At 41.9% G+C, this 15,030-nt stretch overlaps 1 protein-coding gene across 7 annotated transcripts in view; it reads left to right on the forward strand.

Annotated features, from left to right (window-relative positions):
* Positions 1-14,627, forward strand: part of ZBTB38 (zinc finger and BTB domain containing 38) — a 66,186-nt gene extending 51,559 nt beyond the window's left edge. For all 7 annotated transcript variants that reach the window (XM_021713244.1, XM_008059801.2, XM_021713245.1 and 4 more), the window contains one exon: positions 8,374-14,627. In XM_021713244.1, coding sequence (XP_021568919.1) covers positions 8,374-11,958 — 3,585 coding nt within the window. In that variant the 3' untranslated portion in view covers positions 11,959-14,627. The remainder of the gene's footprint in view (positions 1-8,373) is intronic.
* Positions 14,628-15,030: the final 403 nt, after the last annotated feature.

Consider the following 15,030-nt stretch of genomic DNA (forward strand, 5'->3'; position numbering starts at 1 on the left):
ACTTTGCTTTCCTCTCTGTCTTAAAGATTCACTCATAAAAATACACCAGGTTTTAGTAACAAGCCCTATAAAAATCTGCAGTAGATATGCTGAACAATTTAGAGAGATTTTTCTTTTTGCTTTGTGAGTTTCTATGGAAACTATCGTTTTAAGTTTTCTTTACATCTGTGTATTTCAGTTAAGTTGCCTTAATGGGAGGGGCAGGGTGAGAAGATTTAATCAAACTGGAAATACTGGAAAAGTCAGATTATTGCCAAGAATTATTTCCCTTGTTTTCAAATTTAGTCCCAGAATGAGTGGCCCACTGCTTTAAAAAGCAGTATCCAGGATAGATTACTGTGACCAAGCTAACCTTTGAGGCTTAGAAGTCAAAGATGCGGCCAAGTGCGGTAGCTCAAGCCTGTTATCCCAGCACTTTGGGAGGCCAAGGTGAGCGGATTGCCTGAGCCCACAGGTTTGAGAACAGCCTGGGCAACTTAGCAAGACCTCGTCTCTACAGTAAATAAAAAATTAGCTGGGTGTGGTAGCGTGAGCCTGTAGTTCTGGCTACTTGGAAGACTGAGGCAGAAGGATCCCTGGAGCTCTGCAGGTCAACACTGGGGTGGCCATGAGAATGCCACTGCACTCCAGCCTGGGCAATAGAGTGAGACTCCAACTCGGGGTGGTGGGGGTGGGGAAAGAAGTCAAAGATGCAAGGAATGATAGCTTGTATAACCAGCCCTGCAAATCAGAGAACGGTTTCCACCTGCATATAGTGTGGACCAGACTACTGGTTCACCTGGTTTTTCGACCATGTTCAAACTCAAAAGATAGTTAGGAATCACTTCAAGCTTGGAAAATTAAGGACAGGCATGGAGAGGAAGAGGAATTTCTTTTAAAGTTATTAAATTTAATAGTTTAATTAAGATTTCTAATTAATTAAAATTATTTTACCTGTTTTCTTACTGGCTAGGATGACAGTTCTCAGACTTTTGGTCCCAGAACCCCTTCACGCTCTTACAACTCATTGAGGACCCAAAGAGCTTTTGTTTATCAGTTCTGTTATCGATATTTCCCATATTCAAAATTTTAAATGAGAATTGAAAGAAAACTGTTAACTCATGGAAGATACTGTGATAAATGCCATTGTATGATAAAATAACATTTTAAAATATTTTCTAAAACAAAAAATAGTAAGAAGAATAGTATTGTTTTATATTTTTGCAAATATTTTTAACTCTGGCTTAGTAGAAAGACAGCTAGATTTTCATACCTGTTCCTGCATTCGACTGCAGTCTGTTGTTTTAGTCAAGATATGTAGAGAAAGTTCCGTCTCACAGTCAGAAAGGGGAGGGGTTTGTTAATAGCCTTTGCAGTTAAGCGTGCATATACTTTGATACTACACCAAAACTTGACAAGTGTAGTTTCTTAAAAGGGTATTTTCACTGGTAAAGCTGTAAGACTTTACAGAGAGGAGAGTGAAGTGATGCTTTTCAGTCTGCATCCTTTGTGAGAACTAGAAGCCACTTACTTATGACCACTCTCCGGGGCTGCTTTCTCTCTGCTCTCTGTCAAGATCTATCAGCAATGTATTTTTGTGCCTACAGGTGCAGAGAGTGCAAAGATGAGTCAGATTGCCCCGGTGCTCAAGGAGCTCATAGGGAAGGATATAAATGCGAACAAATGCATAACACTGTATGCTCTGATGACAGTATGAACCCAAAACTAGCAATCCCCAGGTGAGGTGTCACTTGAGACGCAGACGAATGAGAATTGCCAGGCGAGAGAGCTAGGGGCTGCGAGAGAAGGGGACTCTCAAGAGGAAACACAGTTTTTCTCCTGAAGCCTTATACAGACAGAATGTAGAAGTCTTCCCAAGTTTTGAAGAAAGGAGCCCATGACCAGGGAGTGTGTGTGCTGCGTGTGTTGTGGTTGTGTGATGTGGAGTGGGGCAGCTGGGACAGAGAAAGGGACTTCTGCTTGTACCTTAATGCACATCTGTGCTGTTTGAGTCTTTGACCATGAGTAGAGATTCATGTTTCTTTTTTTAAAGCAATGTAATTCTAAAAGCAAGCGAAGAAAGGCCATTTGAATCATCGAGTATCTATTCAAGTGCCTCTGTTTGCATTTTATGTATGTGTATTTATTATATAAGCCTGAAGCATAGCAGGAGACAAAAGCAGGAGAAAATTCCAAATATGCTAATTAACTAGAATTTCCCAGTGGCATTTAGATAGAGTATAATTATAAAATATGTTTGTCATATATTTACATAATTCTCAAAAGCACTTTACGTACTTACAGTCTATTGTAAATATATACATATGTACTCATGTACTCATAGAATTTTATATTTAATTTATATAGAAGTTAATATTTTGCTTATGTATTCATTATGTATAAATACAGGATGACTATCATCCTGACTTCCTGGGGTTCAGTTCCAACATACACCTGTTTTCCTGGCATAGTTATTAGTCGTACTGCCTTTTCTTTCAGGTGGCCTGTTTTAGATGCTGAATTGAATGTTCATCTTATTAATATACCTGTGCTTATAAAATATATTTAAGTATAGCATAGGTTCATATATGTATATACCCATACTTGTGTCTGTATACATGTGTGTTATGTATTTTTAAAATATATTTTAAAAAGCTATTCCAGCTAAAATACAAACCCAGTAAATAATAACACGAGTCAGATGACCACAGTTGTCTAATTACAAATTCATTTATTTTTTAAAAACATTGGCTTGCCAAAGTATTTATATCTAGAACATTTTTGTTAGCCTTTTTCATGCTTTTCTGTTCCATCTCAGTAATACTACTAAGAATAGTGAATTCATTGCACAAAACTTGCCTTTTTAGAAAATATCTTAGAAAGTTATGTGTTAATTAAATCTCATCTTCTTTTGAACGTATATATCTTTTTTTTTTCCTGAAATCTGTTGTGGGCTTTCTATTGGCAGGAGTTTCTAAGACTTCTGTAAGTTATTCTTTATGAAGAAATATAGTGGAGGAGTTGCTTTAAAGTAACTTAATTTTTTTTTTTTTGAGTTGGGATCTCACTCTGTCGCCCAAACTAAAATGCAGTGGCATGATTATAGCTTACCACAGCCTCGACCTCCTGTACTTAAGTGATCCTTCCTCCTCAGCTTCCCAAGCTGAAACTACAGGCACTTGCCACCACACCTGGCTAATTTTCTGATTTTTTTTCCAGACATGAGGTCTTGCTATGTTGCCCAGGCAGGTCTTGACTCCCGAGCTCAACAATCCTCCCACCTAGGCCTCCCAGACTGCTAGGATTACAGGCATGAGCCACCATCCCCAGCCAATTTAGCTTTTTTAAGTCAAAAAATACTAGTTTTAGTAAGAATGACTGCCCTCCCCCCCACATGAGCACTTTTATAAGTCTTAATTTTCATCTTGGGGATATACTTAAAGTATGTATGTCTGAAAAGATCTATGGGTCCAGTGTCATTTTACTTACTTTTCTTATCAGTCGCACAAACTGATCCTGCTAAAGGCCAGGCAGGCCATGTTACTGAGAGGACACTCTTGGAGAGAAATGCCTGGGCAGGAAGCGTGTACATGTGGGGAGTGCAGCTACCCAACACCAGTCCTTGCCAGGCAGCGACAACCCCACTGTCACCCGGTCTTCCTATTTTTCAAGAAAAGGCATATTGATTTTTATGTTAAATCCTAGAGTTTTTCAGCATGGCTAACTAAGTTTTTCAAAAACTATGTGGGTCACTGGATGTAGTGGTTCTAGCCTGTAATTCCAGCAACTCAAGAGGCTGATTGGAAGGATTCCCTGAGGCCAAGAATTTAAGACCAACCTGGACAACATGGTGAGACTCACCTTCCCCACCCCCACTGCCTGTGTCTAGAAATAAAAAAGTTAGCTGGGTGTAGTAGCACATACTTGTAGTCCCAGCTACTTTAGAGGCTGAGGCTAGAGGATCACTCAAGCTCAAGAGTTCCAGGCTGCAAGGAGCTATGATCGTACCACTGCACTCCAATCTGGGTAACAGAGTGAGATCCCATCTCTTTAAAAAATAAAAATGAAATGAAGAAATAAAAAACCAGGTGAGTCAGACAAAACCTATGGAGATGAGATTTGCCATGTGGCCTGTAGTGGGTCCCCTCTGGTCTACAGATTTAGAACACATTTCTTTGTTGTGCTTCAGGTACGTGGAATGTGGCTTTTAGCCGTAGCACTTTCCGAGGTCATCCAAGGAGCTGAATGACAAGCTCTGAAAGTGTTTCTGAGGTAGAGAGCTCTGTTAAGATTAGAAAGGCTGGTACTAGGGTCTTAGAAACTTTAAATTGTGTCTTCCATAAGTCGCACCATTTTTTTCAAATTGCATTTGCAGATTTTTATTCTTCGTTTTAGCGGTCGCAGGGCTATTAGATGATAAAACTTCTTGCGGGCATAAAACTCTGCCTCTGCCTCTTTCTGCCTGAAATTCCCATTTCTCCCTCTGTTCATGTCTCCAGAGTTCACTTCTATCCATCAGGACCCAGCAAATGTCACTTCCTCCGGCAGGGAGTTTCTGAGCCTCTTCCCCCTGTCTCCCTCACTCTTCTGAACTCCCATCGCCTACTCCCTGCATGCCGGGTCTTGCATATTCCTTGGGCATCTTTGTGTTGCAGTGTTTCACAAACACATCTCATTTCCCCTGCTGCCCTGCAAGCCTTTGAGGGCATAATTTTCATTTCTCTTATGGCACTGGGTTTTAGTATCAGCCAGTTAGGACTGGTTCTGGCTGGTTGGTTAAAAACTACCCGATAGACAAGGTGCGTCCTTGAGACAAGGCAGGAAGGAGACCTTGCAGTGTTTTACTCTCTGTGCCTTTTCAATTTGGTATCATATGAATGTATTGCTTATTAACAAAGTAAGATATAAAATACATATGGATTCTGGGGTCTCATTCAGCTGTTCTAAACAGAATCTGCAATATAAAATGTACTGTGGGGTCCTTCAGAGCCCTTTATGGTCTGGTCTGACCTGGGCCTTCTCATTTAGATACATGCGGTGCCTTGCCACATGCCTGGCACTGCCTGCCACATGACTGTCATGGACACTGGGGAGGGCAGTGCACACTGCTCCTGCCACCACTTAGACCCCCCTCAGTACTCCCTTGGACCATTTTTGGGTTTTCTTGCCCATAGTGTTCATTCTGCTTAGAATGTCCTTCTCACACCCATGTTTTATTTACTGATTGATGCCAAGCAATCCAGGGCTCCCATAAATAGCAAATTGTCACTTAATCTTCTAGCATTTTCTGTTTACCTCCAGTGTAAGGCTTACTATCATAGATTCCAATTATTAGTTGACAGTTCCCTTTCTTCCCCCAGACTCTGAGTTCCTTGAGAGCAGACGCTTGCCTTATTCCCTTCCATATCTCCAGGCCCCAAGGCGTCACATCTGACCATGTTAGGTATTAACATATTGGCTGGATAAAGTTAATCCATGGATGATGTTTGCAGATGTGTATGTCAAAAAAGCAAATCAAGATTTTCCTAGTAATTATGATTTTAAAAGGATTTCTGCCACACAAAGGTAGATTTTCCTCTGAAAGCTATCATACTTGGATTTTGCAAAGTTAGGTGAATTTTTTTTTTTTGGAAAGCAGGATTTATTAAGAGGACAGAAAAACTCCCATAGTGGGAGGGGACCCAAAGGGGTTGCCCAGGTGAATGTTTAATGACATATATAATATAATGATGCTTCTGATTGTCTATGTTATTCTAACTATCAGTATGACTAAGATATTTTTCAGTGGTAGGAGTTGACCTTTTGCTAACCATCCTAACTGAACAATCTGAGAGACAAATCAGAGAATCCCACAGAAGTGGGCGGGACTTCATGTATTATAAATCTGAGTCAGGACACCCTAGAGTGTTTATTAACCTGATGTGAAATACTGTATTCCCCAAATGGAAGCAGAGCCTGGTGGGAGGTTTAAAATGCTGTGGAGTGTTTTGGAAAAGCCGAGCTTTGAGTTGGAAAGACAGAATAAACGATGTCAGCAGAGACTGAAGCCAAGGTGGAAGCCACTTTTTGAATCACATAGCATGTGTCTTGTCAGATCTAAGACTGTCCAGTCAGAATGGATTAATGTATAGGCTTCAGAGATGCCAAACGGTAAAAATATATGAGTCAGGGGAGACAGTAGATCCTACAGGGGCCCAGAGCAGAGAGACCTCAGGAAGGCAAAAGAAACATCAGCAAAGTATGTCACTGATCGGTAACCCAATGAAGCACAGATGTCTTCACTCCTTCACTCTCCTGCTCTTCGGTGACCCTTTCTTCCTTCGGGGGCACAAAGGAAGCCATAAAGGTTTCATTTCATTTCATTCTAATTTTATTTATAGAAATAATCCCCCACACTTCTAGAAAAACATTCATGGAATGGAAGACTATAGTTAAAGACAAATAAACAAAAGTAGAAGAAATAATGTTAAGAAAGTAAGACAATAGCTATACTAGAAACCCAGGCTGAGAATGGCTACAACAATTAATGATACAAATTAGTTCTGAGCTTTTTTGTCTTGAGAATTAAAACAGAAACATGGTGTTCTCGTTATCTGAATTGAAGAAAATTTGTTAGTAGAAAGGTACTTTTTTCCTGTGGCTGAATGAGATAAAAGAAATTATCAAATGGGTCCTCGTAGAAAGGACACGGAATAACGTAATGGGCACAGCTTAGAATTGCAGCTTTACAAAAAGGTAAAGAGAGGTTCTTTGTGTGACCATCTGGTCTTTCCAAGTGAATAAATGCCACCAACTAAATGTTAGACTCTAGTGCTAGGAAAACATTGTCACAGAGAATTAAAGAAGTATTATCAAGCTGTGTGGTTTTCTGGATATGTCACTTGATACAGGGGAGCACAGAGAGACTGGGTGAATAGCTGGTTAGTATATCCCATAGACCGACTTTTTTTGTGTTTTTTTGAGTTTTGTTTTGTTTTGTTTGAGTTGACTTCTCACTCTGTCGCCTAGGCTAGAGTGCAGTGGCACTCTCACGGCCACAGGAGCCTCAACCTGCAGGGCTTAGATGATCCTTCCACCTCAGCCTTCTAAGTAGCTGGAACTACAGGCATGCACCACCATGCCTGGCTAATTTTTTGATTTATTGTAGAGATGAGATCTCACCAAGTTGCCCAGGTTGGTCTCGAACCCGTCGGCTCAGGCAATCCTCTCGCCTCAGCCTCCCAAAGTGCTGGGATTATAGCCTTAAGCCACTACGCCTGGCCCCTTTTTTGTTTTATTTTTAACTTCGGGGTTGATCTATTAGCGGGTAGTGAAATTAGTGAGTTGCCATTAGCTTTTTTTTTTTTAATGAAAGACACTGGAACAGAATAGAATGTATCACACCTAGCAAGGGTAATTGTTAATTTCATTTGTGCCTTTGGTCACTGTGTACCATATATTTCTTACCGTGGGTAAGTGTGAAGCTGCCGCTTTGACTGTCCCTCAGTAGAATATCAGTAAGTTTTGACCATCCAGGCTCATGGTACAGAACTTATAGAGAATAACTAGAACCGCATATATCCAGGGCATATATAGAGAATAAAGTGAGGAAGAACAGAGAAGGAGCCCTCAGACCAGAACAAGAGCCACTCTGCCTTTACATCGTGCTAATTTGGGAACTGACTAGATTTCATTTCTGTAGACTTAGAAAAACAAACTTTCCTAGCTTCGTGTTTGGTTTCCTTTTTGTTTGCCTTCAGTGCCCGGCAGATTTCTCTGAAAACTCTAGTCTGCTTTGTCTCTAATAAAGGGAAAATAAAGGATGTGCTGGTTCCCCACAAGGGCCAACAACTGGGGGAGGCAAAGTGCCCCTGGTGGTCAGGCTCTGTTGAGAGACCCCTCTGAGCCACAAACTAGGAATGGCTCCTTCAGTTCTTGCTTCTTGCCCAAGCGGGCATTATCTGTGCATGTTGGTATCACTTAGGGAACACTCTTTTTAAAAAATCATTTCCTGCTCCAGGGATTGTGCTTGGGTCAAATCATCAGGGTTATCTTTGGAAACAGGATCATGGCATTGCTCAGCTCTAGGAGTTCCATGCAGCAGCCTTGAGTGACAATGAGACCCTTCACATTTGGAAAAACAAAAAACCCCTCCCCTCTCAAATTTGGCCACGTATATATAGCTTCAACTTTGGAGAAAAGAGGAAGGAGTTCTGGGAGGATTTCCAACGATAACAACTGTTAGCAATGGCATGAGAAACAGGCTGGGGCAAGAAAAAGATTTAGCTTCTAATGTTAACTCCAAGTCTTGGGCAAATCAACAGAAGGAGATAAAAACCTAAAGGGGTAAATAGTCTAGAAATAAAGAAGCCATGTATGGCAGGGTCTCTGACCAATTCTCTTCTTTGATTTCAGATGACAGTCATGTCCCTTTCCAGGGACCTCAAGGACGACTTTCACAGTGACACGGTGCTCTCCATCTTAAATGAGCAGCGCATTCGGGGCATTTTATGCGATGTCACTATCATTGTGGAAGATACCAAATTTAAGGCCCACAGCAATGTCCTGGCAGCCTCAAGCCTTTATTTCAAAAATATCTTTTGGAGCCATACAATCTGTATTTCCAGCCACGTCCTGGAGCTGGACGATCTCAAAGCTGAAGTGTTTACAGAAATACTTAATTATATCTACAGCTCCACAGTTGTCGTCAAGAGGCAGGAAACTGTCACTGATCTTGCAGCTGCTGGAAAAAAGCTGGGAATATCATTCTTGGAAGATCTCACCGATCGCAACTTCCCGAATTCCCCCGGTCCCTACGTCTTTTGCATTACTGAAAAGGGAGTGGTTAAAGAAGAAAAAAATGAAAAAAGGCATGAAGAACCAGCCATCACTAATGGGCCAAGGATCACAAATGCGTTTTCCATCATTGAAACAGAAAATAGTAATAGCATGTTTTCTCCACTGGACTTGAGGGCCAGTTTCAAAAAGGTCTCTGACTCCATGAGAACAGCAGGCCTTTGCCTGGAGAGGACAGACGTGTGTCACGAGGCAGAGCCTGTCCGCACGCTCGCTGAACACTCGTATGCTGTTTCCTCCGCAGCCGAGGCTTACCGAAGTCAGCCTGCATGTGAGCATGACAGCAGTTCACCTGGCAAAACAGGTAAAGAAAATGGCGAGGTTCTTGCAGCAAAACCGAAAGCATGCCGAAAGCCAAAGACATTCTCCATCCCTCAGGATTCTGATTCAACTGCAGAAAACGTACCACCCCCTCCAGTCACCAACTTAGAGATGAATCAGGAAAGAAGTCCACAGCCAGCTGCAAATCTTTCTCGTTCAAAATCTCCCAACAAGGAAGGCGATGTCCATTTTCCTAGGGAAGATGAAAACCAATCCTCTGACGTGTCCGGGCCGCCCGCCGCAGAAGTTCCACCCCTGGTGTACAACTGTAGCTGCTGTTCCAAATCCTTTGACAGCAGCACTCTGCTCAGTGCCCACATGCAGCTTCACAAGCCAACGCAGGAGCCTTTAGTGTGCAAGTATTGCAACAAACAGTTCACCACCCTGAACAGATTGGATCGACATGAACAGATCTGTATGAGGTCGAGCCACATGCCCATTCCTGGAGGAAACCAGCGCTTTTTAGAGAACTACCCGACCATTGGACAGAATGGAAGTTCATTCCCAGGTCCAGAACCTTTATTATCTGAAAATAGGATTGGTGAGTTTTCCAGTACTGGAAGTACTCTGCCAGACACGGACCACATGGTTAAGTTTGTCAATGGGCAGATGCTCTACAGTTGCGTCGTGTGCAAACGTAGTTATGTGACTTTATCCAGCCTCCGAAGACATGCAAACGTTCACTCGTGGAGAAGAACGTATCCTTGCCATTACTGCAACAAAGTGTTTGCATTGGCTGAGTACAGGACAAGACATGAAATTTGGCATACGGGAGAGAGGCGGTATCAGTGCATTTTCTGCCTTGAAACGTTCATGACCTATTATATACTCAAAAACCATCAGAAGTCTTTCCACGCCATCGATCATAGGCTTTCCATCAGCAAAAAAACAGCAAATGGAGGCTTGAAGCCTAGTGTCTACCCATATAAACTCTACAGGCTGCTGCCTATGAAATGCAAGAGAGCGCCTTATAAGAGCTACCGAAATTCTTCCTATGACAGTGCTCGAGAAGGCAGTCAAATAAATGAGTCTGCACCTGGTACCTACGTTGTTCAGAATGCACACAGCTCCGAGTTACCTACCCTGAGTTTCCAGCAGAGTGTAAATAGCTTGACCAATGGTCCAGCCATCCCTTTGGAAACATCTGCGCGTCAGGACAGACCCACTTCTGCCAATGTTCAAACTGCAGAGGGCACCAAGTGGGGAGAAGAGACGTTGAAAGTTGATCTTGACAATAACTTTTATTCCGCTGAGGTGTCTGTGTCTTCCACTGAAAATGCTGTCAGTTCTGACCTCCAGGCAAGGGATGGGCCTGCCTTGTCTTTGAGTAACGGCGGTGAGAAGGCGGCCTCCGTGATCAGCTACGGTGGCCCTGCGCCCTCGGTCATCGTGCACAGCAGCCAGTTTTCCTCGGTGATCATGCACAGCAATGCCGTTGCTGCCATGACCAGCGTCAGCCACAGAGCCCTCTCGGACCCGGCCGTCAGTCAGCCCCTGAAGGATGACAGTAAACCCGAGCCAGATAAAGTGGGCAGATTCTCAAGCAGACCCAAAAGCATTAAGGAGAAAAAGAAAACGATACTGCATAACTGGGGAGAAATACCGGAGGAGTCAAAATACGTCGCTGAGTCCGGAGGGTCGCTGAGCAAAGCCACAAACGTGGCTGAAGAAACCAGTAAAATTGAAACCTACATTGCGAAGCCTGCCCTGCCTGGAACCTCCACCAACAGCAACGTCGCACCCCTTTGCCAAATCACGGTGAAAATTGGGAACGAAGCCATCGTGAAAAGGCACATCCTAGGATCTAAATTGTTCTATAAGAGAGGGAGAAGACCCAGTTATCAAATGCAGGAGGAGACGCTGCCGCAGGAGAGTGACCCGGAGCCCAACAGAGACAGCCCACTCGGGCTCTGCCAAGCCGAGTGCGTGGAAATGAGCGAAGTGTTCGATGAGGCGAGTGACCAGGATACCACTGACAAACCATGGCGCCCGTACTACAACTACAAACCCAAAAAGAAATCCAGACAGCTGAGAAAAATGAGGAAGGTCCACTGGAGGAAAGAGCATGGAAATAGGAGCCCAAGCAATAAGTGTAGATACCCAGCAGAACTGGATTGTGCTGTGGGGAAGGCTCCACCGGAGAAGGCCTTCGAGGAAGAAGAAAATAAAGAGATGCCCAAGCTGCAGTGTGAACTCTGTGACGGAGACAAAGCCTCAGGGGCCGGGAACCCGGGGAGGCCCCACCGGCATCTCACGTCTAGGCCTTATGCCTGCGAGCTCTGTGCCAAGCAGTTCCAGAGCCCCTCCACGCTCAAAATGCACATGAGATGTCACACCGGGGAAAAGCCGTACCCATGCAAGACCTGCGGGCGGTGCTTTTCCGTGCAAGGAAACTTGCAGAAACACGAGCGCATCCACCTGGGCCTGAAAGAGTTCATCTGCCAGTACTGCAACAAGGCCTTCACCTTGAATGAGACCCTCAAGATCCACGAAAGAATCCATACCGGAGAAAAGCGTTACCACTGTCAGTTCTGCTTTCAGAGTTTTTTGTATCTCTCCACAAAGAGAAATCATGAGCAGAGGCATATTCGAGAGCACAACGGGAAGGGCTATGCCTGCTTCCAGTGCCCTAAAATTTGCAAAACAGCTGCTGCCCTTGGAATGCACCAGAAGAAGCACTTATTCAAAAGCCCAAGTCAGCAGGATAAAATAGGTGACACGTGCCACGAACACTCAGATCCCTTGGAGAATCAACACTTCATTGGCTCAGAAGACAGTGACCAAAAGGATCATGTACAAACCAGTGCTGGAAATATCCTTTGAGGGGCAATAGTTAGAAAAATCTTCAGAAATAGAAGTAGGTTTATTTTTTTTTTAAGTTTCTTTTTAAGTTTTGTTTTGTTCGCCTAACAGTCTTGAAGGAGTGAAAAAAAATCTCATCAGTGAAAATTCCAGAAAAAGGACCCTCATATGTACTTTGGGTTTTTAGCATTAATTTTATGCAATGTGCACAAAAACAAAATAGCTGAATTCTCCCATATTTCAAGAATCTTGTGAAAGTTAATGAAGTTCTTAGCTGTGGTATTTCTACCAGTGAGAAAAGGAGTTTAATTTTAGCCTAATTTAAAACTTTCTAGTAAATGCTAGTAGAAACTGGCTGCTGAGCTGTCTTTAGTCACTGGAGAAAATAAGGGTCAGCTGTCCTGAAGATATAGCCTCTTCATAAATATGTTAAATGGTAAATGAACTATGTCAGTCTTTATTCCCATCTGGCTTCTGCACTATTAAAATGTGTTTAAATTCCTGGATACATATGAAATACTTAACAATGTGACTGAAAATATGTGTGTGATGAGTAGTCTACAGTAGGATATTCATACATTATCTAGAACTACTTTTCTGCAACACAAACCTTGTAAAATACATGTATAAACCGCTATAACTTTTAACTGTCTGTGTCTCCTGTAGAGAATTATGATGAGCAATAGATCTGCAAGTAACTAGGACTGATACAAAAATCAGTAGAAAGCATTTTGAGCCTGACTTAAGAGCATGTGAATGCTTTTCGGTGGAATGCTGTTCTTTTGACGTTATGTCTGAGCTGTTATTAGAACTGGTCTTCTCAAGTCACAGAAAAACACAGGTCATGCCTTACCTGTGGAGGAGAGCCCTCCCAGAATTTACCTGTGATTACCTGTGCTGCATTGTACTTTGCAGTGGCCTCGCCTCAGAGAATGAAGAGGCTCAAACTCTTCTGAAACTCTCTGCGGTCTTCCGGCTGTCACAAGGCCATGGATGTGGGGGTCTATTCCGGACAGACTTTTTTAAGCCTTCAGGTAAAACCTGACACCTCCCGTTCCACTGAATGTCCAAGAAATTGAGTGTTAAGGCACACGTGTGCTAGTGAACTTGCTCGTGAAATTGAAAGCCCAGTCCCTACTATTTTGAGCCTTCTTGGAGATTATGCAGCCCACAAGTACAGAATAGTATGAAACAAAGCAGAACCCCACCCGTTAGTGACTTGAGTGGACACGAGGAAGTGATGACTTTCCTTGCCTAAAAGAGTAACTTTGTCTTTGGGGGGTGGGGAGTGACAAGATTCCATCCCTTACTTACATGACTCAAATATATCCACAAAGCTAGATCTTTTGTCTTTATATTTGCAGACATCTAGACCCCTTGCTAAAAACCCACTGAAGTTTTTTAAGGCTCTTTTATACTGACCCACACCATCAGCATTGCCTGCAAATCTAGTTGCTCTGCAGGATATTCCGTCACGTGGACTAGGTTCCTGGAAAGCTGGAACTCATGATTCTTACTTCTTCAACTGCCAGAATAGAAGGGAGAGAGAAACGTCTACCCTTTGGTCACCAGACTCCGGAACCCAATTTTAGAGTGACCTGCAGCCATTCATGTTCATTGGAACAGATGGAAACCAAGGTTATCCCAGGTTGGAAGGCTGTCATTATGAAGAAGTAGCTCCGAGAATTTCCGTTTCTCTCTACAAGTGTTGTGGTGTCCTGATGATGAAGACTTAGTATGGATTTGGGTGGGCAAGAAAGCACTTAAACACCCAGGAAAGGACACAACTAAAGTTGATCTTTTTCTACTGTAGTTCTTTGCTGTTAAGTAGCCCCAATATTGTATCTGCATTTATCTTTTGTTCATCTACTTTCACTTACATGCAGTATTATATAGTAGAAGAAAATGCAAGCAAATTCAACTTTATTTTCTACATTGTATATATGTATACCCTACACTATCCGTTTTGGGTTTTGTTAAACAGTCACAAAGGGCTTATGAAAATCATTTTTGAATTAATTAGAATATCGAATAAGCAATCCTGTGATTCACTAATTTGTTTTATCAGGTAGGAGTATGAACCAAGGAGAATTACTGTGTATTCTAGTCATTTTGATTTGAGTTAACTCCAAATATAAAATTCTTACCTGTGGTGATGTCCCCCAGCCCTTACATGTGGATATTTTTTAAGTGGACTTGTATGCTGATAATTCTAGACCAAAGTAAATATGGCAGAATATTTATACATGAAAAATAATTTTGCAAATATTTTCTATAATTGTATTATTCATTTAAAATGTTGATAGCTTGTGTTAGTTTCAGGGAGGGGTGTATATTTTGATAAAAAAATACTTGACTTTGTAATTCTGTATATTCTATACAATTTATAGCAGAGCCGTTTTAAGACAGCCTTGTCACATTTTATTGTTAATTGTGAAAATTTTATTATGAGTGATGTTTAAGTATGCATTGAGTACATAATGACCAACTAGAATTAAAGTAAGTGTAAACAGTGAACATACTGTATGCTGTACAAGATATATTGTAATTTGCTGTTTTAGCATCTGTATTTTGGTTAGAAGATATTATTAAATGCAGATGTTAAGGACTGGAAAAGTCTAATTTTATTTTCAGAAATAATGGATATAAATTTGGTTTTGCTTGATTAAAATAGCTTATTCCTACATTAAGTCTCTTTTTAAATGTTTTAATGTTATTCCTATTGTGCAACTGTTTCATCTGAGTCACAGCTTTGTTTCACTAATTATTCATCCAATATATTTCTGTTTCCTTACTTGTTTACATTCCATGATACCTTCCATGAGTCCATGTGCTTAGGACTCAAATGGATTGTGAATTTAAAAAAAAAAAAAAAAAAAAAAGGCAGAATAAGAGAGAGTGAAGTGTTCTGGTAATTGAGTATTTGGGATAGGCCTGTGCTTATAATGATGAATCAGAGAATGAAATGCTCTCCTGGAAGGAGTCTGCTCTACTCATCCACAGAAAACAAATGCTATTACCTGAGTATCAGCTATTGGGCAACATCTGTATATAGGCTACTTGTGTAACACCCCCATACACACCAGAAGCGGA

Source organism: Carlito syrichta, unplaced genomic scaffold, assembly GCF_000164805.1.
Source record: "Carlito syrichta isolate Samal-C Ts95f unplaced genomic scaffold, Tarsius_syrichta-2.0.1 Scaffold304374, whole genome shotgun sequence".
In the NCBI taxonomy this organism is placed as follows: Eukaryota; Metazoa; Chordata; class Mammalia; order Primates; family Tarsiidae; genus Carlito; species Carlito syrichta.